The sequence below is a fragment of the Chrysemys picta genome, chromosome 21 (genome assembly GCF_011386835.1).
Source record: "Chrysemys picta bellii isolate R12L10 chromosome 21, ASM1138683v2, whole genome shotgun sequence".
Classification (NCBI taxonomy): Eukaryota; Metazoa; Chordata; order Testudines; family Emydidae; genus Chrysemys; species Chrysemys picta.
Genome location: NC_088811.1, coordinates 6,160,037 through 6,187,693, shown reverse-complemented (window position 1 = coordinate 6,187,693; position 27,657 = coordinate 6,160,037). Strand labels below are relative to the sequence as shown.

Here is a 27,657-nt window from a genome sequence, read left to right as displayed (position 1 = left end):
ATGACATTTACTAAAACAATCAAAGGCTAATGCTTGCATAAATTGCTCTACTGTTTACAGATTACAAATATACCCCTAAATATGGGCTTTTTCATGCATGGTATCACCCAAATCAAACCTGAGAAAATCCCATAACTATTCACATGAATTTAAATATTAACAATAAAGAAAAATACATTTGGTTCATTTTTTAACCAGTTGGTCTTTTCCATCTCTAACTACTATGATCCTAGATTCCATTCTAGTAGATGCGATATATTTTGCTTGAGATATAAGATTCAGCAAGAACAGTCAAGTAATGAATTCACTGGACTTAATTGCTGGCACCTTGTCCATATTGCCAAAGAAAAAACTAAAGAATAATAAGGAAAATATACAATTATCTTTTCAATGTATAAGGTTTATAATATACTCACAAAGCTGATTTACAAATATTTTGTAGAGAGTTTCTGGCATAAAAATTAAAACTAACAATAGTTATTTACAAAAACATAAAGCGACACAGAGTGAGCTCATCTCATTTACCACTGAAGTACAATGCAGAGATGTAACAGAAACAGCGCAAAGAAACGCTGTGCAGCAGTTTTAGTAGACACAGTGAAAACTACCATATCCATTTGAAACTTCAGAGGTAATTTAGATACGTAATCATCTGATTTGGAATTCAGTTCTTCCCCAGTTAAAAAGGGAATGACGAGCCTACAAATGTCCAGGATTGTACATCTAACTCAAAACTCAACTCCTCCAGCAATACAGTGCCCCCTAAGACCATAGAGTGACATTGTCACAACAGACTCAAAAGGAAGGATCCCAACTACTGATTCACCCACATTACTTCACAAGCCACCTGGATTTTCCTCCAAGGCCTCTTATTCAAGTCCCCGATTAGCTTGTGAGACCTGGCAGGATCACAGCACTAGGTGGTATGGCTGGAGATTTCTAAAGGCTTGTCTACACTTGTTATGCCGCTGTAGCACTTAGTGAAGATGCTACCTTCATCAATGGGAGAGCTTCTCTCATCGGCATAGGTAGTCCACCTCTTTGAGAGGTGGTAGCTATGTCCCTCCTGTTGACCTAGCGCTTTCTACACCAGGGGTTAGGTCAGTATAACTGTCACTTGGGGTGTGGAAAATCCACATCCCTAAGCGATGTAGTTATATTGACATAAATTTGTAGTGTAGACAAAGGCAAAGTGTCACAATGTAATCTAGCTGTAAAATGTTTACTCGTAAAGGCTGAGGAGCAGGTATCACATTTCAGATGATGTGTTATGACACTAGCAAGGGGGAAAGCTAAAGGAACCTTGACATAGATTTTTTCAAAAACTGGACCGCTTTCTCATGATTCCTGTGTGCATCTTCGACTACTTTTTGATGTCTTCTCTCATACGCCTCCCAGGCTTCCATTTCTTTTCTGCAAAACACAAATAAAAACCTACTGGGTATAGTCCTACTGTCTTGATGTACAAACAGCTCCCGCTAAAGTCAAGAGGTCCTCTGCTTGCCCAAGGGCTGCAGGATTGTGGACAGTTGCCATTGGTTTATGTTGTCCCTTTAATAGCATTTCCCTGTGTAAATATTCTGTGGTAAGTACCTACATGAAGAGCCTTCATAACTAGCATCCTTTGAGTTAGCAAACCTTTCTAATATCCAAATGAAATGGGCTAAGATAGTTGGGGAAAGGAAAGTGGATTATCAGTTATTGTGCTTACTTTTTTCCAACCTGTTGTTTTCGTTCTGCCAGCTGGGCTGCCGTCTTTTCTTTCTGAATCCTCTGTTCTGCCCGCTCTTTGCACTGTCTCTCTAGTTCCTCCTCATCCTGCTCAAGTAGCTCCCGGAGGCTTCCAAATTTCCCCTGCTCAATTTCAATCTGCCACATCTCATACCTTTTAAGCACAGGGTGAGGTGTTTTTCATTAAAGGGACCCAAATGAAATGGGCAAAGATAGTTGGGGAAAGAAAGGCAGATCAATTAATTACATATATTCTATGCATTAATTACATATATTCAGTGCTACCAGCTCCATAGTGAAAAAAGTTCAGCCATGTTTTACTCTATACCCTGCTAGTTTCAAAGGACATTATAGCTAAAAATCCTGATAGTGCTAGTATTAATAATACTTCTGATTTTTAGAGAGATCACTTATATTTCTCTTCAAACTCCTCTTTTTCCTCACGCTGGTATTCCCCCAATAAAAGGAAAGGCAGAATGTTTACTAGACAGTAAAGAATGCTTTTAATGCTTTCTTTATTCAAAACCACCTAGTTTGTTTGTAAGCTTTTTCAGTGATGGTCCTTAGAGTTGACTATTCTGAGTTTTGACCAAGGTGCCTAGATACCATGGTGAGGGGTGCATTAAGGATGCTTAAGTTTGATACAGGACATTAAATCTGAGTTAAAGTGTAAATATCCATGCCCTCACATCCATGAAGATCAGAGACAAGGTGTTAGGGTAAAATCCTATTTAAGTCTCTGGGAAACCTGTGTGCAGATCACAGATAATATGGAGCCCTAGTACTGCATGAGACTGAAAGATGTGTGGGGTCCTGTTATATGTGAACCTGCCAGACCTGGACATTGTAATATTCACATCCTTTAAAATTAGCCCTGAAGTCCCATTTTCAAAAGTGACATAGGCATTTAGGAGCCTAAGTCTCATTAAAACTCAACAGAACTTAAGCTCCGAAGGCCCCGATCTCTGAAATCAATGGGAGTTAAATCCCTAGAAACTTTTGATCAGTGGTTCTTAACCTTTTTTCATTTGCAGACCCCTAAAAAATTTCAAATGGAGGTGTGGACCCCTTTGGAAATTTTAGACATAGTCTGCGGACCCCCAGGGGTCCACGGACCACAGGTTGAAAAACACTGCCTTTGAGGATCAGGGCCTAAGTGCCTAAATGGGATGTAGGCTCCTAAGTCACTTTGGTGCTCTTGAAATTTTTATCCATCATGTTACAAAGGGATATGACTGAGGCAGACACAGAATGGGGAGAGAACTATTCTCAGCAAAAGTGAAAGTCTTAGGACATTCTAATGCTTTCAGTTGAAATCAGGAATTAGAAAGCACAACTTAACTAGCACTTCTTTGCCTTGTTTCAGGAAGTGTTTTTATCTGTTTGGCTGTCACAATCTTTAACAACATTTTTTTTTAGGTGTGCAAATCACACACCAAACGAAAGCATCGAAGAAGCTTTTTAAAGCTATTATGTAATTCTGAAGTAGGATATACTACTTTCTGGCTAATCATTTGGCAAAGCATGTCTACAAGCTCCTGCTGGTGCTCGTGCTTTGATATGGCTGCATTAATATTTGAACTGCTGGTGCAAAAATATAAAGGGGTTTGCCTGCTACCTTCTGCAAAGATATCGTTTTATTTTTTTTATCATCTGAATAAGTGTGATGCATCAACTAAGAGCATGAGATGTTAATTTAGCAGAAAAATACAGAATGCTGCTATACTGTCTCTATTATTTTGGTATTATAGTTCTCTAAGGGGTGTCTGGGAGACCACAGCTAATAACACAACACAGTTATATTCAAACTAAGAATGGTTCCAAATGGGTTACAGAGAAAGTTAATTATCCTAAGTGACCTGCACACTTGAGACGATCACTAATTGATACATGCTACCTATGTTGTTACAAACACTCATCAGCATCAGTTTTCTATGGTTGCTTCCCCTTCATCTCCTTTTAAGAACTAGAAACTAAGTAAATATGCATAGATACAATTCTTTATATATTATTCAGTGCATAATTGTGACCATCTGCATTCCTATGTCCACCCCGTTTTCAAGGCTATGATATAAACTATGCCTTGTAAGCTATCTGAAAATTCATGATTTGCTGATCATTATTATCCTGGTAAAATATGTGTGGCAACATTGTATGTAAAGTTATAATATTCTACTATATGATGTTACTAAAACATATTCCAAATCTGGGGAAGCAGCCACAAACCAGTTCCTCTGAGATAAAAGGGAAACTGGCACCTCAGCCAGGTGTCAATGAAATCAAATGGATTATCACCTGGTTAAGTGGCCATTCTTTGGCAGGAAAAAGGGTGTGAGCAAGAAATTTACATCTTGTCAAAGAAATAAGCTGGAGGTTCCTGTCCCCACAGACTTTCTGTCTCCTGAACCCCAGCTGGAGATGATTCTCAAAGAAGAGGAAAAAGCATACAAATGGAGAACAGACACCCCAAGTTATGTCTCCCTTCCTCTCTACTTACGGCATCGACAACACTTGAAGGACAAAGGAAGCATCATTGGACTGAGGGAGATATCCTGTCTGAAAAGAATTCAACCAGTAATATTGCTAGAACATGTGATGAGAGAGACTTGTGCTTTGAATTCACTTTAGCTTGTAAAGTTAGGTGTTGTGTTTTACCTTTTATTTCTTTGTAACCAGTTCTGACTTTTATGCTTCATTACCTGTAATCACGTAAAATCTATCTTTTTGTAGTTAATAAACTTGTTTTATTGTTTTATCTAAACCAGTGGGCTTGAGTTGTCCAGGAGAGGGATGGGCAGTACAAGATGCATATTTCTGGGAGAAAGTCTGGGACTGGGAATTTGCTGGTGTTGCCCTGCAGTGTAATTCAAGGGTGGCTGATCATAGCATTCGGACAGTATAGCTGGGAGTAATTTCCATGCTAGAGGTTGTGTGTGAGCAGACCAGGAGTGCTTGCTCTAACACCAAAGCAGTATAGAAGGCACCCCAGGGTGGAAAATTGAGGGGACACAGCTGTTCAACAGTCCAGACTGCACCCTGGGGAATGTCATTATAATGTATTCAGTAAGAATCTTCCTATTATGTATTCTAACTTCTGTCCTTTAAAGGATCACAGGGAGAAATGTCTACTTCACTCCACCTTTCTTCCTACTTCAAAATGAGACAAGGACCTATATGTCCCTAGCTGGTGTAAATCACCATAATTCTACTGTAATCAACAGAGCTACATTGATTTACAGCAACTAAGGATCTGGCTCACAAATCATTTCCAAAACACGGAACTGCATGGGTATGTGTGAGGTCAAGCACTACTCTCAAAAGCCCTTGCTTTATGTGGAAGCTTATGTAAATATTTCCAAAATATTACATAGCAATTTATATAAAATCAACATTTGGAGACATTAATGTTTTGGCAAGCGGCATCGTACTCATTCAGTGGATAGTACATGGTGGATGCTAAGGAAATAGGGGAGAAATAGAAACCCAAGTTAATCTATGAATGCTGACGTTAGGAGATTTTTGGAAAAGTCCCTGGTGTTTTTCTCACATCTGTAAAAGAAAGAGAAGGATTGCTGGAGAGCAAGTCAAAAGAGTGAGTAGGTATGTGCTTGAAATGGTGGAACAGTAGCACAGGCAGCTTCTTTTGTAAACAAGAATCAATTCTGACATCTGCAAGAGATTTTTTAGACATCTTGTGAGTCAGAGCAAGTTAGAGAAGTTGCAATCATGAAATACCTAACTTAGAGACACACTCTGTGGTCCTTCTATATTAAGCATTTGGTTTCTCCAAAAGACAGCAAAGAATATAACTCATATAAATTAACCTTCAGTGTCCAGGTGTCTTTCAAAATTCTTGCTCACTATGCTGAATCTGACAGATATTTACTCAATTTCCCATGTGGCCCCAACATCAGCACAAAGTTGAAGGAAAACTTTTATGTAACAGCCAAGGAATGACTCTATTCAAGTTTAAACTGTGGCATCTGCAGGATGGAGAGCTTGACAAAAATAGAATAAACTTCCCTCACATAAATATGCAGAGTGCTTGTTCTGCAAAAGTAACACTGCTAATGTGGTGGCAAAAATATCCAGGGTCTGGTTCTGAAGCCTTTGCTTTTCAGATGTTTCTTTTTGCTCAGACCCTGAGGTATGTCTTCACTGCAGCTGGAAGCTTGCCCTTGGTAGACAGACTGCATGCTAAAAATAGCAGTGTGGATGTTGCAGCACACCCTAGCCATGTGTGTACAAGCCTATCTGATCTCTTTGGTCCATACTCAGGTAGCTAGGCATGGTGCCACCCATGCCACAACATCCACACTGCTATTTTTAGTGCGCTAGCTCAAGCAAAGCTATCATGTGGCTGTCCACCTGGACTGAGAGAAATAATCCCAACTGTAGTGCAAACATGCCCCAGGGGGTCAAGTTGCTTCATCTCAAGGTAACCAAGAGCAGGGCAGCCTCTTGTCAAATCTCTGGCCATATGCACCAGTGTTTTATAAGGCCTCTTTCATTTTGAAAGACACAAAGAACTGACTGTCCTTCAACTGATCCGCAATGGTGACAACTGTCACATTGTCCCTTCAAGATTAACCTCACAATGCCTTTTGAAAATTCACTGATACACTAGAAAACAGCAGCTCTTTGCAAACTGATGATGAGATGCAGATACCTGCCCTATCCTGGTGCCTTTATGTACCTTTATAATGGAAGTAGAGTGATGACATTTCCCTGAATTTAACTGTATCCTTGACTGAAGATGCTATGAAAGTGAAGCACTTTTTAAAAAAATTTCTCCGTAAAAATTCCTTTATCAATAAGTTGCTATGGGAAACAAACACGCAAATTGATAAGAGACACTAAGTAAAAAATACAAGTTCACTGTGTATTTCAGAGCTAGGATGCAATAGTCTCACTAAACAGCCCTAATATCAGTAATCAAATCCCAATCCCACAGAAGTGAATGGAAGCATTGCTGTTGATTTTACTGACTCTTTGATGTTGTGCTCTCTAGTAGGTTAGCCCCAAAATAAAATCTACTTTGAAACTGTTTTTAACCTGACAAATAAAGGATTCAGAATGTCTACCTGAGATTTTATTAAATCCACTACACCTTTGCCACAGACAAAATTAAAAAATGAACTCAAAAACATTAAAATTTGAAAAAGCAATAAATGCTATTTAGTGGGATCTACAAAGAGACAATATTTTTCTTTCCAGTATGACTGCAATGAACCAAATTCTAGGTCAAATTCTCTGTTTATCTACATGGGCACAACTCCAGTGACTTGTTATGCAAAAGGAATATTGCTGATATAGTAGGATAGTATCAAAGGTCAATTTCTGAAGTCTTTGCTTTTCAGATGTGTGTCTTTCTGCTCAGGCTGCAAGCGTTAAACTGCTTCAGCTCAAGGTCACCAACAGAGGAGTTACACCTATTTACACCAGCAGAGAATTTGGCCTGCAATTCCTACAGCTGTGCTCACATTTCTGATGATGCTGTTTAAGCTTGATAAAGGCACCTGTTCTATACACTAAAGGAGTAGTAGTTGCTAAAATAACTGTCTGCATTTCAGCTCCTTTCAGAACACACACACACACACACAAATGTTCACCACAAAAACTACATAATGAATACAGAGAGATGTTATTTTCAGGCTTCTAAGACAGCATTGCAAATGGTGTAGGATGGGAAGAAAATGACAACTATGTCCTTTAAACTTTGTCACAAGCTTTGCTGCCTCTAAGGCCAGGTCTACACTAACCCCCTAATTCGAACTAAGGTACGGAACTTCAGCTACGTGAATAACGTAGCTGAAGTTCGAAGTACCTTAGTTCGAACTTACCTTGGTCCACACTCGGCAGGCAGGCTCCCCCGTCGACTCCGCGGTACTCCTCTCGCCGAGCTGGAGTACCGCAGTCGACGGCGAGCACGTCCGGGTTCGACTTATCGCGTCCAGACTAGACGCGATAAGTCGAACCCAGAAGTTCGATCGCTCGCCGCCGAACTACCGGGTAAGTGTAGCCAAGGCCTAAGTTTTCGATCACTTTAAATATCAGCTGTTACATATTTGCATGCTTTATGTTCACTCCCTTTCAAACTGTGAATTAATCAATAAGTTGGTTTAGGACTTTGGGATAAATTGCTGTAATAAAAACTGTAATGAAGATCAGTCCCTTCAATTCTTTCTCACTTCTTAACTTACACATTTTCTTTCAGCATCAAAGCAATTTTCGACTCAAGGTCCTTTTCGTTCCCCAGTTCAGCACACAGTCGTCTGTGCATTGCCTGTAGGCGGAATATGGCAGCACTGTTAAATTTAAAAAGAAAAAAAATGAGATAATGTATGTTAAAACCTTTTAAAGTAAAAAATTCCAGAAACAATTAAGGTGCCATAAGGCTGAGACATTTGTTTTAGAATTACACTAATTTATATTAATGTAATGTCTTTCAATTATGGCTCCTAAAGTGTCCATTCTCTTCTGAAAGGCACAATCTCATTAAACTACTATATACTGGTTAATTGAAAATCAAGATGAGAGCATTTTTCCAACGTTCGGCCATATTTTAAAGTGATTTGTAATTTCTAATGCTGATAAATATCACTTATGTAGTTAATTTTAGGAAAACTAATAGGACAAAGGTTGATGTCTGCTTTTAAAATGATAATACAACCTTACATGTACCAGCCCAAGATTTTGGCATACAGAGTAGATAAATTCTGCTCCTAGTTGCATCGGTGCAAATGCAGTTATTTCAGCTGAGTTGCACTGGTGTAACCAAGGAGAACTGAGACTGGCAACTTTCCAGGATGGAAAAAAGGCCACATAGGGCCAAACTTTCAGCTGGAGTAAATCCCTTGACTTCAATGGAGTTACACCAGCAGAGAATCTGTCCCAGAGCCTCCAATCTATCAAGCTTTCCACAGGAAAAAGAAGTGTTTAATTTACTGACCCAAATAACAACCATTAATTTAAATCTCCCTCATTTCTATCTTTCTCCCTTCAGTGCTTGCAATCAGGCCTTTAGCCACTCCAACAGTTGCAGTTAGTTGAATGCATTGTCTTACTGCTGGTAATAAACAGAATAAATGAGTACTTTCTGCTGACAATCTGTCTCTTGCTAATCCTGCTTCTTATGCTCTTACACCCCAAAATGGGCTTTACTGGATTTAACCTCCATGAATTTATCTAGTTCTCTTTTAAACCCTGTTATAGTCCTAGCCTTCACAACCTCCTCAGGCAAGGAGTTCCACAAGTTGACTGTGTGCTGTGTGAATAAAAGGAAGCTCATCTTCACACAGCACACAGTCAACCTGTGGAACTCCTTGCCTGAGGAGGTTGTGAAGGCTAGGACTATAACAGGGTTTAAAAGAGAACTAGCTAACCTCCATGAATTTAAGTCCATAAATGGCTATTAGCCAGGATGGGTAAGGAATGGTGTCCCTAGCCTCTGTTTGTCAGAGGGTGGAGATGGTTGGCAGGAGAGAGATCACTTGATCATTACCTGTTAGGTTCACTCCCTCTGGGACACCTGGCATTGGTCACTGGTGGTAGACAGGATATTGGGCTGGATGGACCTTTGGTCTGACCCAGTCTGGCCGTTCTTATGTACTGAGCTAAGTATCAAAACTAGCTTGACTACCTTTGTCAAGTCAAAAAATCAACTGATTCTTAATTTTATTAGAAAGCATAACAAATGACTGATATTATTTAAAGGTAGCTTTGCCCTGCATTTAACATGCTTGTTTTAACAGCAATTACTTACATTGATTAAAAAATGTGTCCACTAAATATTATGTAAACCTCATACTTTCAAACCTGAACCATACACAAATGTGTATTTTCAGCTGAACTGAAACCTGGTCCATTTGAATGTAATTTATAATGAATGATTCATATATGCCACTTTTCCTCCTTACTTCTCCAAGGATGAAATACAGTCCTGTGCAGAAGGCTAGTGCATCACTTAAGTCTCTTGTAGGCCCTCAAGTTAGGGTTTGCATGGGATTTAATTTGTACATATACCTGTGCTGGCTAAGTATCTATCCCAGGTTTGAAAAATAAGCAAACTGAGTGTAAGAACCTTGACTTAATACAGCTTTGAAACTTTACTATGCAGAAGAAAAATGCTGCTTTCCCTTTATTTTTTTAGTAATTTACATTTAAGACAGTACTGTACTTTATTTACTTTTTGTGTGTCAGTTCGTAACTCTGAGGTTCTATTGTACAGGGGTTCCAGGCTGCTGACATTTCCATATCATCACTGGAAGCTGAGGTCATGTTTCTGCTGGGCGACCCTAGACACTGCAGCACCTACTGCCCAAGTGGACCTGGGTGGTGGCCCCCTGCAGCCCACTGATTGGCCCATGCTGATATATAAGCCAGGAAGCCATTGCAGAGAACTGCCTGAGCAATGATGCAGACTGCTTGCTTGGGTCTGTTCCAGACTTTGCCTTGCTGTGAGCCCCATACTCCACCTTCTGATCCCAGTTCGTCCCTGCCACCTGCCTGTAACTCAGTGCCAGACTTCCTGGTATTGTGACCCAGCTTGACGCTGACTCTGGTGCTCATCTCCTGACCACAACATGGTAAGTGACCCATACACACAGGCCACCCGCTACCCGGCCCTGACACAGAGGCCCAAAGTGGTGAAGTGACTAATTCTGCCATTGGTCACAGAAGCCCTACAACTTAAAAACAAAACCAGTGCATTATAATATGCGGTACAGGGCACAAACTCACTTGTAGCCATAACCTAAAGTACTGTATTATTTCAGGCTTATTGAATAGTAACTTGAACCTGACTAAATAGAAAACACATTTATCATTTGCATCTCCAGCATAATTTAACATTGTCATTAACTTGAGTCCAAATTTCACTGCATAGGTATCAATAATGCTAAGTTAATGATAATTCATATTTTAACAACTGTTAAAATGTCATGCTATTTAAGTCTTTAAACCAGGAATTTGGTATATCTTCCTACTCCATTATTAAGCAGCAAATACACCTCTACCCTGATATAATGTGACCCGGTATAACACGAATTTGGATATAACGCGGTAAAGCAGCGCTCCAGGCGGGGCTGTGCGCTCCGGCGGATCAAAGCAAGTTCAATATAACGTGGTTTCACCTATAATGTGGTAAGATTTTTTGGCTCCCGAGGACAGCGTTATATTGGGGTACAGGTGTATCTGTAATGGACCATTATGATAGTTGCTATTCTAACTGCTACATAGTTGCATATCTGCAGATTAGACCTTGGCCTGGCATAAGTATAAAAGTTATGTTGCTCTTCTTAGCATTTGCTTAATGATTATTTAAATTATAGGGCACCTGATACTGAGCATATTTCTTCTACAATAAATTACACAAGGATAAAGTGTCTCAAAACTACTCCATAAAGACTTCCTGAGAGGAAGAACTATGGAAATTAACTCTAGACCAAACAGGACATTGTTATTGGAGACGGTACATTTCTGTGCAAAAGACAGAAAAAGTTTTAATTCAGCTATTTCACCCGATTATACTGCAAACTCCACTCCCTGGAGTCTTCAGGCAATCAAACTACATTTTTTTTTATAATTTTCTTTTTAAAAATTCTTATGTTTAGTTGCCCAAAGAATCTGAAATTCAATCACACTCAAACTATATATTAGGGAGTAGTGTCTACTACACAGGAATTAATTTTCCTTAAACATTTAGGCAAGTGTCACCACTCAGTCTATTGTTTTTGATTATTAGCCATTCTGTTTTGGCAATTAAGTTACCTTTATTAGTTTGTTATTCATTGAGACATTTTATTAACCTGAAGAATAGTACAGGCACAGTGGCAGCTGCAAAGCTGGTTCATAATACATTGGATACTAGCACACAAACCACCCACTGCTTTCAATTTAAACAAATTGGAAAAGTCCAGTAAATTCCCTCCCACTTCACAGCAGAGTAGCTCAGTAGCTGCTGTTGTATTATATTGCATTTGTGCACTTCTCAAACATACGACACTGAGAAATAGAATATATAAGTACCAGTTCCTTGTCATAACAGGCATCAGCGTAGCAAAACTCAAAATGACATAGCATACTTCTGATGTCAGTTGATCCATATTAACCAGATGATTAAATGAATGGTGGGTGGAAGGAATGATAAATGTAAACCAAACTAACTATATATGTTAAGATGACTTTATTTGTACTATAGTACATACATTCTTAAATCTACATTTTAATTATCCCAGGCTGAAAATCCCTTTCAGCCTCTTGTGTATGGCTAAAAATGAGAGAGTCCGCCCTCATGTAAAATGATGAACATGATCAAGGGGCTTTCTTGGGAGTTGGAAGAGTCAACCAATGTTAAAGGTATACAAATGTCATTAAATTCTCTTTCAGATTATCATATTTTTGTTGTGGACCTTGTGTCAATGGCACTCGGTTTTTGCCCAGCTGAGTGCTACAATGACAAACTTGCATAAAATGAACAAAATGCAGATAGCTTCTTTTTGGAATTCATCTTTCAATATTAAGGTGCATCTATATGGACTACAGGTCTCAGCATGCAATGCTCTGTCTTGATATGAGACGGTGACTCTGATTAAGACAGTGCATTGTATCCTGGGATTAGTAATTTACAAGGCTACACATCCAAACTAAAATTTAGTGCATCTGTGGACTACATCATAAAACTCCACAGGCTGTATCTGTATAAGACAAACATAAAAAAACTAATTGGTAAAGTATATATGATATTCATCAGTGAGACTGTCAGGTACATTGTATTTATCACTGATAAAATGATGACAGCAATAGGTTGTCATGGGTTGATTCTCCAAGTGAGGCACCAGTAATACCGGTGATTCTTAAAGGAATCACAAGGTAAGTTTCCATAAATCCTTGGGACACTATAATCTCTCACAAAATGACTAATCTGATGGCCATCATTTGTTTTGTTTTTTATCATAATTTGTGCATAGCTTTTAGGTACAGTATTTCTTTTTTAAAGTATTTTAGATTAGGTTAGTGCACATACATATTTTTAATGTGCATCAGTCAAAAATAAATGGAAATATGAGGAAAGAGGCAGATTCCGGATAAATCACTGCCCTCAATAATAACACGTATAAATACAGAGTAACTGCCTGGAAACCAATGAAGGTCCTCCAGATTTACATCAACTTAAATGAGGACAGAATTTGGGCCTCTTTGTTGAAGAGGAGACAGAATGAGTCTGAGGATATTTCATGTGACAGGATACTAGCTGTATCTGTTACTCCTCTTCCGTTTGTTGTAATTGTTAATGGCATTGTGAATAATCTAATTATTTCTGAAAGAACACTGTGAACTTTAATTAATCCCATGAGCAAAGGTATGGCTGAAGAACAGTGTCAACTAACCCACTCCTAATTAGCATGACTTAGTTATGGTAAGCAACAAACAATTCCTTATTGCATTCTGTTTTGTGGTGGAACATTGTAGTTAATAATAATTTTAGGACATTTTAGTTGATGGGGTTACTATTATTTTTTAAAAATGAGCAGAAAATATGTTTGTCTACTAAAATAAAACATGTTTGGGATAAGGGGCAAGATAATAACACAGAAATCAGAAGCAAAATGTTTTTACCATATTTACCACTGGAACAATAAATCCTATATATAATATTAGGATATTACCATAATTCAATATGGTCCCGACCCACAACTCTGAGTCCAACACCCACAATACCACACACTTAAATTTGTGGAAAATTTTGGATTAGAATCTGGATCTGAATGTGTACTTGCAGGACACAGTGCTAGATTCAGAATTTAACTTATCTCACACTTCACCTTTTTACAGTTTCCTGGAGTGTTTAATGTTTGTAAAGTACTTTGAGCTCCTCATAAGATTGACAGGGAATGGATCACTTGATGATTACCTGTTCTGTTCATTCCCTCTGAGGCACCTGGCATTGGCCACTGTCAGAAGACAGGATACTGGGCTAGATGGATCTTTGGTCTGACCCAGTATGGCCGTTCTTATGGGATCTCTCAAGACCAGATTTCAAATAGCTAAAGAGTTATCACTCCCATTTTATAGATGAGTAAATGGAGACAGAGTGACCCGCTTGAGGTCACACAAGTCAGTGACAGAACAAAGTAAAAAATTCATGAGTTCTGACACCTAGTTCCCTGCTCTAGCTACTAGGAAATACTGCATTTGGTCATTCTACCTTGTCAGTGTTGTCCAAATGCAAAGGACTAGCTCATAAATATCTGCTGTCATGTTTAACCCCAAATCCTCACTTCTTTCTCCATGGCAATTGCCCTAGTAGCATCTTACCTCTGGACAGGAAACTGCACAGATGAGCCTTTCCCAAGCTACTGCACTGCTGCTCTGTATATCAAGTGGAAGGTACTGTTGGTGTGAGTAATAAGCTGCCTGGAGAGTAATTGCATCACTTAAGTCTTCACCAACTTGGGACCTAACCTATCTGATAGGTTCTCCAAGCACAGTATGACAGTGCAATGCTGCTTGCCAGATGGCATGGCCCACTGAGATAATACAGCTTGTTTTTTTATCCTGATAATGGCAATGACTTTTAAACACTGACCTATTAGGTGTCATTTGATAGATTCAAGAACATGTTTAATAATGTTATCAAACATTTTCAGCAATAACAAGAAGAGGGAAAAGGTCACAAAGTTTATCTCATTACCTTCTCCTCCCCATGTGTAAACACAGAGCATGTCAATAATCTGTGACAACCAGAAATACCCTCTACCTACGTATTTCCAGCCTCTTTCTCTTCTTCTATTTTGGTCTCTGTGCACTCTCGTTCTTTTGTTAGCATTTCGATCCGCAGCTGGCAGGCACTGAGCTCCTCTCTGAAACAAACAAAATATCCTTCTTTATATTGGGTACGTTTCCCATTCCTTCTCTTGAAGGATTTCTGCTCTTTAGGATCATAGCTGGATCCTATCAAGAGTTTCTTTAGAGGCACTTGTTAACTTTAAAGTATTTGTACCAGGAATTTAGAAAAAAAATATAACCTCTTAATTAATTCTGGTTTCATCTAGTAGCATCTACCAATGATGATAAATAAAGAGTATTTTTAAAATTTAGCCTCCTCCAGCATATTTGTAATTTGTTTTTTATACTTTTTGACCTTGGTGCAATGAAACATTTAAGATGAGTGCTTAACTTTAAGTACATGAGTAGTCCCACTCACTTCAGTGAAACTACCTATGTAATTAAAGGTAAGTGATGTTATGCTCCATATATGGGGCCTGATCCAGAGTCCACTGAGATCAATGGAATTCTTTCTGTTGATTTCTATGGGCTTTGGAACAGACTCATAAATTGTTATATTGACAGCACAAGACCTGAAGTCGTTTATTTATTCAAGTATAGCACAAGAAGAAACAGTGCAGATTTCTGTATGATACCGTGGCAATCTGCCTTAAATTCTGGAGGGACCTCCTTGAGCAATAAGGAGGAAATTCAGTGTGTCTGACCAGTTTAGTCTTTGGCCCCATTGTGCTAAGATTGCCAATAAAGGGGGTCTAATCTGCTGCAGTTATGACAGTGATTTTAGTTGATGAGTAGACAGAAGCCCACTAGGAACTAGAGAGACCAGTTCAGGCTACCAAATAGTCATCAGATGGTTGACTTTTGGTCACTTTGAACCAGTGACCCAAAGTTAAAAGACTCCATATGCCTTTATAAATCTAAGCTACCCAGTCACCCAGATATTTGTAACTGTTAATAGAATTATGTTTGATAATGAAGTACAAAGACTGTTATCCTTGCTCTGCAAAATAATAGCAATTGACAAGGGAAATCTTTCACAGCATGTCACTGTAAAGTAGGTCATATGCAGTTGAGCTTCAAGTGCAGTTGTAAATGGCACTTCCAGTTTAAAAATTGCATGGATATTTACCAATAAAAGCCCCTTTTCAAGGAAGATGCAGTGATAATTATTAGTTTTTGTTTATGATGAAAAAATGTTGCAAACAGCTGTTGGCCTCTCTACTCACAGCCATCAACTTCCTGCCACTCCAAGATGATTGCAAAATTGGGAAGGACACGAGTTGACATCTTGAGTGCACACATTGGGAGGATAATGACTAAATAGCAGGAAATGTCTAGAAATATTGAGCTTTGCAGATTTATATTTATTTTCCAAAAAAGTTCCCTGAAATATAACAGAAAATAAAAGCTGAAAACCATAATACTAAATTACACCATCTCACTATTCAAGAGCACCATTTGTTTATAAATTCACAGAAACAGTTCATTTAAAACCTTCTCCTCTCAGTTACATAGCAATAGTTCATCAATTATACTCAGAACCAATATTTCCTCATCCTTTTTATTATAATTTGTTCATTTCAGCATAACGTTACAGAATCTGAAACTAATAACTTCTTTTATTCTAATAATTTGGAATAGTCAATTGAAATACGATAATTACTGCGTCAAATCCCCAGGTGGGATTGTTCCCCCACTCCTGATCCATGGGTGAATTGGACGCTCCATGCCTGGCTCTCCCGGGCCTGTGTGAAAGGAAATATCAACTGCTGCCAGTTTCATCTCCCTCTCTTCTGAAACCCCTGAAAGTGCACTCCATGGGTGCAGGGTCTGCTATGAGAAAGGAGGAGACTGGGCAGATATGGATGAGCACACCTTTCCTGCTGAGTGCTGCTGAGATTTCCAGAAAAAGATAATACAATCTTTTCCACTGGCTTGTATTTTATTCCTGCCACTCACCACGCTTCCATTTTTTGAGTTCTGAAGATCTTCTGCACAGTATCTCTTTTAGTTGTAATTAGTCACATACCATGTCAGAGGCTTTGGTTTTCTGCTTGTCACTCACCCATGTAACTTGGACGTTATCTTTGAATCAGACCTTTATCTAAATCCTCACATCCACATTACATCTAAATCACTAAGGCTTGGTCTACACTACCCCCCCTAATTCGAACTAAGGTACGCAACTTCAGCTACGTGAATAACGTAGCTGAAGTTCGAAGTACCTTATTTCGAATTAGTTCAAACTTACCTTGGTCCACACTCGGCAGGCAGGCTCCCCCGTCGACTCCGCGGTACTCCTCTCGGCGAGCTGGAGTACCGCAGTCGACGGCGAGCACTTCCGGGTTCGACTTATCGCGTCCAGACTAGACGCGATAAGTCGAACCCAGAAGTTCGATTTCCAGCCGTCGAACTTGCCGGTAAGTGTAGCCAAGGCCTAAGAATACAGTCTTTCCTATCCATCCACACACCTAAAAATCTTGGCCAAGCTCTCATCATTGTGCATCTTGATTATTGCAAAATCCTTCTCTTTGGACTTGACAAATGCAAACTTGCCCCACTCAGATCTATTCAGAATGCTGCTGCAAAAATCATCTTCTAGACTAAGGGTTCTCAACCTTTTTCTTTCTGAGCCTCCCCACATGCTATAAAAATTCCATGGCCCACCTGTGCCACAACAGCTGTTTTTCAGTAGCTTAGTAGCCAGGGCCAGCATTAGGGGGTAGCAAGTAGAGCAACTGCCCAGCGCCCCACACCACAGCCCCCTGGCTGAGAACTGCTGTTCTAGACTATTGCTTTGACCATGTCACTCGTTCTTTGCCTTCCTCTACCATCTTCCCCTTCTGTGTTGCATCAAACATAAGCTGCCTGTATTCACTTCAAGGCTCTTTGTAGCTTATCCCCACCCCACCTATTAACTCTGATTCCCTATTGAGATGTTGATCCTCGGCTGCGATCAGCTAATGATGCCAGCCTCCATTTCCCCTTGTTAAATTTTCCAACAAGTACGTTTGTATTGTTTCTCATGCTGCCCCTCATGTTTTGGGTGTACTCCCCATACACAGCCACAAAAATAACATGTTATCATCCTTCAAATCCTTCCTTAAAATTCTCTTTTGCCTTGATTCCTACAAAAGATTGGCAATGATTAGGCTGCTGATGTGCTAAAACCACTGCTTATAATGCTGACCAATACTGTCTCATTCCTTGTACTCCCTCATCTATCTGTATTAATCTCTTCTCTCTTGTTTTATACGTAGATTGTAAGTTCTTTGGGGCAGGGACTGTCTCTTTTGTTCTGTATTTGTACAGCACCTGGCACAATAGAGTCCTTATCCATGATTAGGGCTCCTAATTGCTACAGTAATACTCATAATAATTAATAATAAATACTACTTGAGCATTTGAAGGTTCTGCTAAAATTGCCAACATGCTGCAGTGTTCAACTCCAGGGAAACATATGGCCAGTAGTCTGGAAACAAAGGGACAGATCCACAAAGTGACTTAGATGTCCAAAACCCAGATTTAGGTGCCAAGTCCCAGCTCTATGCAATCTGCAAAACCCTTGCTTGGCCGCCACCTAAACCTTTAGGTGCCTAAACTCTCTCTTTGTGCCTAAATTTTTACAGGAAAAGTCCCCTCGGTGCCTAAATGTCTGCCTCTGAGCATGAGCACTGCTGCCTCATTCTAGGTGTCCAGTCACCTATCTCATGCCTGAGCCCCAGTGTCATCAACAAACCGGGCGAAGAGAGGAGCTCCTCTGCCTATCTTGCTTGCAGGACCCAAACCATTAGTGTGCTCATAAGCTGCCTAACTCCACACAAAACACCAGGAAGTAGAGGTAGCCTACCTTATAACCCAGCCCAGTGCTTAGGGTACTGATGTGGGAGACCCCTGTTCAATTTCCCTCCTCTGCCTGAGGAGAAGGAGTTGAACAGGGGTGCATAGGGTTACCATACATCCAGTTTATCCTGGACATGTCCGGCTTTTCGGCAATCAAACCCCCGTTCGGGGGGAATTGCCAAAAAGCAAAACATGTCCGGGAAAAATACCGGCTGGGCACTTCCTCTCCTGCGGCTGCTCTGCTCCTCCCCGACTCAGACTTCGGCTCTGTTTAAGAGCCAAGCTGCCCGAGCCAGCGCTACTGGCTTCAGGCAGCCCCCGTGCCTCCGGACCCCAGCCGCCGTCCAGGCACTTCTCCTCCCCGGCTCCAGCTGCTCTGCTCCTCCCCGGACTTAGACTTTGGCTCTGTTTAAGAGCCAAGCTGCCCGAGCCAGTGCTACCGGCTTTGGGCAGCCCCCGTGCCTCCGGACCCTGCGCCACCGGAGCAGAGCAGCTGGAGCCGGGGAGAAGAAGTGCCCAGTCGGCGGCTGGGGTCCCGAGTCAAGGGGGCTCCCCGAAGCCGGTAGTGCTGGCTCGGGCAGCTTGGCTCTTAAACAGAGCCGAAGTCTGAGTCCGGGGAGGAGCAGAGCAGCTGGAGCCGGGGAGGGGAAGTGCCCGGCCGGGGGAGCAGGGTCCAGAGGCATAGGGGCTGCTCGAAGCCCGAGTGCTACCGGCTTCATGGTTTGCCGGGCAGCCTCCAGATCCTGTGCCCCCGGCTGGGTGCTTCCCCTCCCGGGCTCCAGCTGCGCTGGGGAAGCGCCGGCCGGGGGCGCAGGGTCTGGAGGCTGCCCAGCAAACCATGAAGCCGGTAGCGCTCGGGCAGCCCTTTTCGCATGGTTGGGAGGGAGGAGGGGGAGTTAGGGCGGGGACTTTGGGGAAGGGGCGGGGAAAGGGCGGAGTTGGGGCAGGGCCGGGGGTGGGAAAGAGGCGGGGCCAGGGCCCGTGGAGTGTCCTCATTTTTTATTTTTTAAATATGGTAACCCTAGGGGTGCACCACCTCTCAGGTAAGTCCCTAACCACAGGACTATGGGATATTCTGATATGGGTTGCTCTCAGTTTCTCTTGTTGAAGCCATTCCACTTTAATAAAATATTAACTGGGCCAGAGAAAGAGACTGAGAATCACTTATAGTGACTGAGCATTGCAACACCTAAGTAACTTTGCAGATCCAGGCCACAGAGTCAAGTTTTCTTTTGCAAGGTCTTTCAACTCTAAGGTTACGTTGTACTGGCATTACACTCAGGGCCAGTGTTAGGGAAAATGGCGCTCTTGTAAGGATAAGGCCTTTTCCTGTAGCCAAATTGTAAGGCCTGTGCCCTTTGTCTGCAGCCATATTAGACCAGCATCAGCCATTAATCAAGAAGCAGAAAGTCACATCCTTCCATTTCATCTAAATTACATTAAAACAATATAATATCGGGCTGTTAAGAAGGTGATTCTGTCCTATTAGTACCCATCATCACCAGATAAAGAAACAAATCTTAAGATGGTTAAAGAAAACTTTGTTTGATGGTATTCCGTCTGGCAAGAAATCACGTATCAACAAGTTGTGGTTGTAAAATCCCTACTTCTTTATTGTTTTGCCTTTATGGTCCCCACTTCTCTATTGTTTATCTGTATGGTCTCTGTCTGGTTCTTTGATTGTTTCTGTCTGTTAAATAATTAATTTTGCTAGGTGTAAATCAATTAAGATGGTGGGGTGTGATTGGTTAAAGAATTATTTTACAATATGTTAGGATTGGTTAGAAAATTGTTTAGTAATAATTTAGTAAAATGATTGGTTAAGATACAGCTAAGCAAGACTCAAGTTTCACTATATAAGCGGGGGTTCAAAAGGAAGTTCTTTGGAACCAACTCCAGGACAGCCCCAAAACCAGAGCTGCCAGAGCTCAACACTCTGCCAACCACACCATGCAGAGCAGAAGCTGGAGTCCCCCAGATGACCTGATCCTGACTGGCCATCAAGAAAAGTTCATCTCCCTTATTGGGAGGGGTAAGCATTGTATGCTTAGCGTGTGCATTCTTCTTTTGATAATCGTTGTTAAATAGAGGTTAAGGATATTACTGTGTAAGGCTCTTTCACTGATAAAAGACCCCACAAACCCGCGGCGTGTAAGGTTACACCCTGAGCCCATGGAAGGGAAGGGTGGTGCTTAAATTAAGAGGGTTATGCCTTGAACCCATGAAAGGGTAAAGGTGGGTGCCCTAGAGCGTAAGGTTATGCCTTGAGCCCTAGGAATGGGGTAAGGGTGGGTGTCTAAATTAAGAGGAAGCCCCACCTAGAGCCCCACGAACTGGGTAAACGTGGGTGCCCCTAGAGTATGCGAGTAATAGAGAATTTTGTGCAGATAACACCCTGGGTGAACTTGTATTTTGGCACCCCAAGGCCCCGCTGCCTCCCCTGACCCTCCATCCATCCCCCCAGGCTTCCACTTCTTCCCTGGGCTCCCCACCCATACCCCCTGGCTCTCACTGCTTCCCCACACTCCCCATCCCCCATCATCCTTGGGCCTCGCTGCCTCCCCCACACCCCATTGCTCCGAGCTCCCTTCTATGGCTTCACACCCCAGGCCTGTCCCACTCCTTGACCACGGTGTCCGCCTGACCACATCACCCACCTGTAAGGCCGGCCTTGATTGCACTGCCAAAAAGCAAACCACCGGCTTTATTTTGCAATTTCTTAGTTTTTAAGAGTAACTCAGTTTTCATTCACTTAAAAAAATTAACATGATATTTAAACTATGTAGTCCTGAGGGGCAGAATGGAGGAATTAACAATCAGAATAGACAACTGAACAGCTGAAATAATGGTTCCTTCTTTGAGTTTTCATAATCTCTGCTGATCACTTATCAGTCCCTAGGCATTAATTCCCAGTGCCAAACACTCCTAACTCACTATATAACTTGCTGATGAAATTTTTCTTGGCAGCTCCAATATAGCTTTTGTGATTAACTTGCCTTTTTTTCTCATTCCTTTTGTTGCATTACACATTGTGCATACACAGTATGAGCTGGCCACATTTGATTGTACATGATTGCTAATAAAACATAAAGCAATGGGAAAATATTTTCAATATGAAAAAGCAATTTCTCAAACGATTAAGTCTTGTTCAGTTTCAGAAAAAGGGATTTTTAGTGCTTATTGGAAATTAGGATTAATTCTGTTTAAAAATCCCTAAGTGATCGTAAACTCAGGGAGCTTGTTTAAAAGAATCATGGCAGCTTAGCCACAAAGACAACAGCAACACATTAGTGGTTTTGAATATTAAATGAAATCCTGAAAATATGTCGTTAGTAAAATATGAAGGCAAAATGCAGTCTTAATTTTAGAGGTTTCAGTAGACCACCAAACTCTGACTTATCTACTTGATGTTCCCAACAGCCAGTTGGGTCAGTGGGGTTGCTTAGAAATAACTTAGAGAAGCATCTGTCCATAGTCACTTGTATTGAAATCCTCATTTTATTAATATTCATCACAATTTGTTTGTATCCTGTTTAACTCATATGAGCTCTGCACTCTTTTTTAGCCTTATCATTTAAAGGGAGGAATTAATGTTGTTATTTAATGTATAGGCCTCAAAAAGCATTGCCAATGCACATCTGTTTCTGACATTAAACTTAAGGGACAAATCTTCAGATGATGTAAATTGTCATAATTCCACTCACATCAGTGGTGCTATGACAGCTTACACTAGCTGAGGATCTTAAAGGAGGCTATTTTTTTCCACCATTTCCTCAGCAATTGATTTTAATGGAGGTTGATTTTAATGGAGGTTTAAATCAAGGCAGGATTTGGCACAGATAGCAGCAATGGCTAGTATATGCAACTGATTTTTTTGCCTCTGTCTTCACGCACAAGGTCAGCTCCCAGATTGCTGCACTGGGCAGTACAGCATGGGGAGAAGGTGACCAGCCCTCTGTGGAGAAAGAAGTGGTTCGGGACTATTTAGAAAAACTGGACGTGCACAAGTCCATGGGGCCGGATGCGCTGCATCCGAGGGTGCTAAAGGAGTTGGCGGGTGAGATTGCAGAGCCATTAGCCATTATTTTTGAAAACTCATGGCGATCGGGGGAGGTCCCAGATGACTGGAAAAAGGCTAATGTAGTGCCCATCTTTAAAAAAGGGAAGAAGGAGGATCTGGGGAACTACAGGTCAGTCAGCCTCACCTCAGTCCCTGGAAAAATCATGGAGCAGGTCCTCAAGGAATCAATTATGAAACATTTAGAGGAGAGGAAAGTGATCAGGAACAGTCAGCATGGATTCACGAAGGGGAAGTCGTGCCTGACTAACCTAATTGCCTTCTATGATGAGATAACTGGCTCTGTGGATGAGGGGAAAGCAGTGGATGTGTTATTCCTTGACTTTAGCAAAGCTTTTGATACGGTCTCCCACAGTATTCTTGCCGCCAAGTTAAAGAAGTATGGGCTGGATGAATGGACTGTAAGGTGGATAGAAAGCTGGCTAGATCGTCGGGCTCAACGGGTAGTGATCAATGGCTCCATGTCTAGTTGGCAGCCAGTTTCAAGCGGAGTGCCCCAAGGGTCGGTCCTGGGGCCGGTTTTGTTTAATATCTTTATTAATGATCTGGAGGATGGTGTGGACTGCACTCTCAGCAAGTTTGCAGATGACACTAAACTAGGAGGCGTGGTAGATACACTAGAGGGTAGGGATCGGATACAGAGGGACCTAGACAAATTAGAGGATTGGGCCGAAAAAAACCTGATGAGGTTCAACAAGGACAAGTGCAGAGTCCTGCACTTAGGACGGAAGAATCCCATGCACTGCTACAGACTAGGGACCGAATGGCTAGGTAGCAGTTCTGCAGAAAAGGACCTAGGTGTCACAGTGGACGAGAAGCTGGATATGAGTCAACAGTGTGCTCTTGTTGCCAAGAAGGCTAACGGCATTTTGGGCTGTATAAGTAGGGGCATTGCCAGCAGATCGAGGAACGTGATCGTTCCCCTTTATTCGACATTGGTGAGGCCTTATCTGGAATACTGTGTCCAGTTTTGGTCCCCACACTACAAGAAGGATGTGGAAAAATTGGAAAGAGTCCAGCGGAGGGCAACAAAAATGATTAGGGGTCTGGAGCACATGACTTATGAGGAGAGGCTGAGGGAACTGGGATTGTTTAGTCTCCAGAAGAGAAGAATGAGGGGAGATTTGATAGCAGCCTTCAACTACCTGAAGGGGGGTTCCAAAGAGGATGGAGCTCGGCTGTTCTCAGTGGTGGCAGATGACAGAACAAGGAGCAATGGTCTCAAGTTGCAGTGGGGGAGGTCCAGGTTGGATATCAGGAAAAACTATTTCACTAGGAGGGTGGTGAAACACTGGAATGCGTTACCTAGGGAGGTGGTGGAGTCTCCTTCCTTGAAGGTTTTTAAGGCCCGGCTTGACAAAGCCCTGGCTGGGATGATTTAGCTGGGAATTGGTCCTGCTTTGAGCAGGGGGTTGGACTAGATGACCTCTTGAGGTCCCTTCCAACTCTGATATTCTATGATTCTATGATTCTAATGTCCTGAGTATCACACAATGGATTTATAGTATGGATTTATAGCATGGGAGTTCCTGAGTATAACTTATTGCTGCCATTTCTTATTCCTGATATGTAAAATCAACAAGTGTCTCTTTTGAACTATTTATATGATTTAGTATGGAGGAATAAAAATTGAGAATAATAACTGAGTCTGTAACATGTATTTATCTTCCCAAAAAGGGACGCTGTCAGATTAACAGTCCTTTAAAAAAAAAAAAACTTCCTCACCCGTGTTACAAGTTATGAACTGAAAGTGAATTTTTAATGTCCAATTTACTTGTCTCTCAGTTTGGACAATGAAAAGAGACTAGTAATGTTCATTCTGGATTATATTCAAATTAACTTTCTGCATTTACATCAATAGAGTTACTGCTTTCAAGGTTTTACAGAACATAAGAAGAACAGAACCTATATTTGCATCCTACAGTGTCCTTACAGCCTCGATCCTTGATATCTGTTGTTGGGATAAATATAGCTTTCATCAAATAATAATACAAACTATGACAAACAATAGTTACATCAGGAATGATATCCTGGAATTTGATTTTTGTTTGGCAGGACAAAACAAAACTATGGTATATCTATACTGGTGTGACAGCTGAACCCCATGGCTGAACACTAACCTTGCTTTTTCAATGGTAAGATCCTTTTCTTTGGCTATGTTGTCAAGCTGGTTGAGATTTCTGCGCAGGTTTAACATCTGAACTCTGTCTGCATACTTCATGGTCTTATTATTATTGTTATTACCATTGTTCATGTGGCGCTCCTGTATTTCCCTTTAGATTGAAGAAAAAAAAAAAGACTTCCACTGTGACAAATGATTAACCACTGTGACAGTGTTGAGGCGTTTAATAATTATTTGGGGTATATGAACAGACACACTCTTTTTCCTTCAGTTTTTAAAATTAATTTTCCATCAGGAGTATGAATGTACAGTGAGCATAAAAAACAAAACAAACAAAAAATGAACAAAATCGGCACTAAAATCCTTGTTAGGCAGATGTAAACCAGAGCCAACTTCAAACTTGGGTAGTTAATGTCAGGTGCACAAATCCATATTTAGGGAACTAAATAAGTGACCTGATGTTCAAAGATACTGAGCATACACAGCTCCAGTTGACTTCAGTGGGAGCTGTGTGTGTTCAGCACTTCTGAAAAAACAGACATTTATTTAGGCATTTTTAGGCCCACAAATTTGAAAATTTTGGCCTGAGCCTGTAAAATTCCAGATTCTTGGACAGTAATTCAAAGCCATCAAGGGGACGTTTCAGACTTCCTTAAAATGTATTTAAAGCAATAGATTAAGGGGTTCATGTCCCACTGAATTAATAAACTATCGCATGTTGTCATTCAGGTTTCATGAAATGTATAGAGAGAAGGGGCTGGTGGTTCTTTTTCTTAATTATTTCAATGTACTTTGAGTTTCAGTATAAGTCTGGCTATAACTAAGCATATGTGATATGCAAGTTTCCTCATGCAAACAGGCTAATGAACCTTATTCCCTGATCTTCATCACTCTTGCTATCCTCTTGCCAGGTCTCTCCTGGGCAGAGATTAACAATCTTGTAAAACTGGGCCTAAGATTGCTTTGATCAACGTGAAGCAGCACCCCCACTGGACCATGTTTAAACCACCAAACTCATTTTCACTTGTGACCTGTTAGATTTTTTTAACTGTGGTCTACTGAGATTTTAGTAGTATATTAATCTGCTGTACCACCTATTTGCAGACCCAGAGTAGCATTAGTACAATTCTACTGATGCCTTTCTGTTCAACAACATGTGACCCAACCCTGGTGTTCTTACACAGACAAAAGTATCACTTACTTGCAGATCCCAATAAGTTCCACATGATAAATAGGGCCCAAAGTTTGTCTGCATCTTACCATTACTGTTTATGCCTTGCTGCTTTCCATTACTAGAACAGCTTTGTCAGAAAGGCCTACAATTCTTACTTCCTAAAAAGAAATCCAGTGTATTCTTGAAGTTGCAATAAATACATCTTCTCCCACAAAAAGCAAATTAATACCATATAAGAAATTACCAGCATAGTTGATGACTGAGTATACAAATTACTCACCCGCTAGAATCAGAGTCCTCTCCAACTCCTTCAGAAGCATCCTTGCTTCTGATTTTATTCTCCTCCTCTGACTCTTCTCCAATCTTGTGTCCTAACAAAAATTAAAGAAAAACAACAGTTTAATAAAGATACTTTGGACATTAAAATGTACATTTCCTGCCAAGTCAAAATATGACAAGCAGCATGGAGACGACATCTTAAAAGCTTTATTGCTGTGTATAATCAAAAACTTCTCATCACAAAATACACTTGAAAGCAATTTTACACCTGGGAAATAAAACAGACAAATGCTCTCCACCTTCATTACAGAGCTGTCATTGACAATCAAACATAAGTGCTATAAGAAGAAAGTTTATATTAGCCAAATGGATTTATGGATCATTGATAGGTTTGGCAGGCAGGATAATAAAATGCTGTTCACCAAATACTAACCTATTCTACACTGCATGCATTTATATATTTTTCATTCTTCTAGCTTGCTGCAACAATAATAGAATAATTTATCACTAAATATTTATGTGGTCTCCATGTACCAGGATGATGATGAAAAAATAAAATGCTTGCCTAAGAAATTTTTCATTTTAAGGTCAGTATCAGCACTGCGCTCTGAGTAATAATGGGTAATAGGGCACAAAAACAGAAAAGAAGCTTGCATCCAGTAAAATATATGTATGTTATCCTTGTGTAAGAACAGTTTTAAAAATTTCATGAAGATGATGCTTAAAGTGAATGGTACAGGGAATAACGTACAGATTATCAAGGGGTGTGAAATTCGGTTTAAGATCGGATGGCATAAGTACGAAGGAACTACACAGTCAAATCCTGATTAGTGCAGTCAGTATCTCTGTGAGCAACTGTTTGATTTGAGAAGTAGAGGTACTGGGGATACACAGTGTCAGACTAGATTCTAATTAGGTACACTGGTATAAATCTGAAGTAACCTCATTGGAGTCAATGGAATTACTCTGGATTTATACCAATATAACTAAGATCTCAGTTTGACTCCAAATCTGTTAAATTGGCTGTACTGTATTGTATTGTCTCAAAGAGCCAAATGAGTAAGTACATTAATATGTCAGCATTTGTAAATTAGCAAAATATTTCACCTTTACCGTTTGGCTGGTTCGCCACATTCCAGAACTGATCTGTTACACTGTCGTCGTCATCTTTTTCTTGTTCCAAAAATGGTGTAGCAGCTGTCTGTTCCTTTTCACAAATATCAAAGAACTCAATATCTTCCATACTGGCAATTCTTTTAATAGAATTCAGCTACCAGAGAAAATAATTGGTGTATGAATATTCCCACTTCACACACAAATGCTGACTATATTTTGAGATGAATTAATCACATTTGATCAAGCAGATATTTCATATATGTGAAATAATTGGCTACAATTAAACATTTAATTACTAGCTGCACAATTTGAGTCTGGATTTTAATGGATCTCTTAAAGAGAAAACTAGGCCATTTCCAGAGTATTTTCCTATCATAATAAGGTCAACAATGACGTAGTGCTTCCAAACATATTTTTACCCAGTGATTGAAACTGCTAGTTTTGTGAGAAATGTCAGGTATTCTATATTAATTCATTTTTATTAATATTCAAAAATATAATTTCACTCAGCAAGCTATTTATGAC

The 27,657-nt window shown here is 40.5% G+C and overlaps 1 protein-coding gene and 1 long non-coding RNA gene across 10 annotated transcripts in view; one reads left to right on the top strand and one right to left on the bottom strand.

The window, feature by feature from the left end:
* The window catches only part of LOC135976977 (uncharacterized), a 131,160-nt gene extending 126,881 nt beyond the window's left edge, over nt 1-4,279 (top strand). Inside the window, exon 3 of the long non-coding RNA XR_010594265.1 lies at nt 4,121-4,279. This is a non-coding gene — a long non-coding RNA (uncharacterized LOC135976977). The remainder of the gene's footprint in view (nt 1-4,120) is intronic.
* The window catches only part of CFAP74 (cilia and flagella associated protein 74), a 119,024-nt gene that overhangs the window by 83,179 nt on the left and 8,188 nt on the right, over nt 1-27,657 (bottom strand). For 6 of the 9 annotated variants that reach the window (XR_010594260.1, XM_065575235.1, XM_065575233.1 and 3 more), the window contains exons 2-8: nt 27,124-27,286; nt 26,018-26,108; nt 24,562-24,714; nt 14,496-14,594; nt 7,935-8,039; nt 1,712-1,885; nt 1,303-1,413 (exon numbers count right to left, since the gene is read on the bottom strand). Coding sequence is in view for 8 of the 9 variants with exons in the window: in XM_065575235.1 (XP_065431307.1) it covers nt 1,303-1,413; nt 1,712-1,885; nt 7,935-8,039; nt 14,496-14,594; nt 24,562-24,714; nt 26,018-26,108; nt 27,124-27,286 (896 nt within the window). In the remaining variant the exon portion in view is untranslated. Of the gene's footprint in view, nt 1-1,302; nt 1,414-1,711; nt 1,886-4,228; nt 4,288-7,934; nt 8,040-14,049; nt 14,274-14,495; nt 14,595-24,561; nt 24,715-26,017; nt 26,109-27,123; nt 27,287-27,657 lie in introns of those variants that run through there. The other 3 variants (XM_065575232.1, XM_065575236.1, XM_065575237.1) reach the window with 3 other exon arrangements.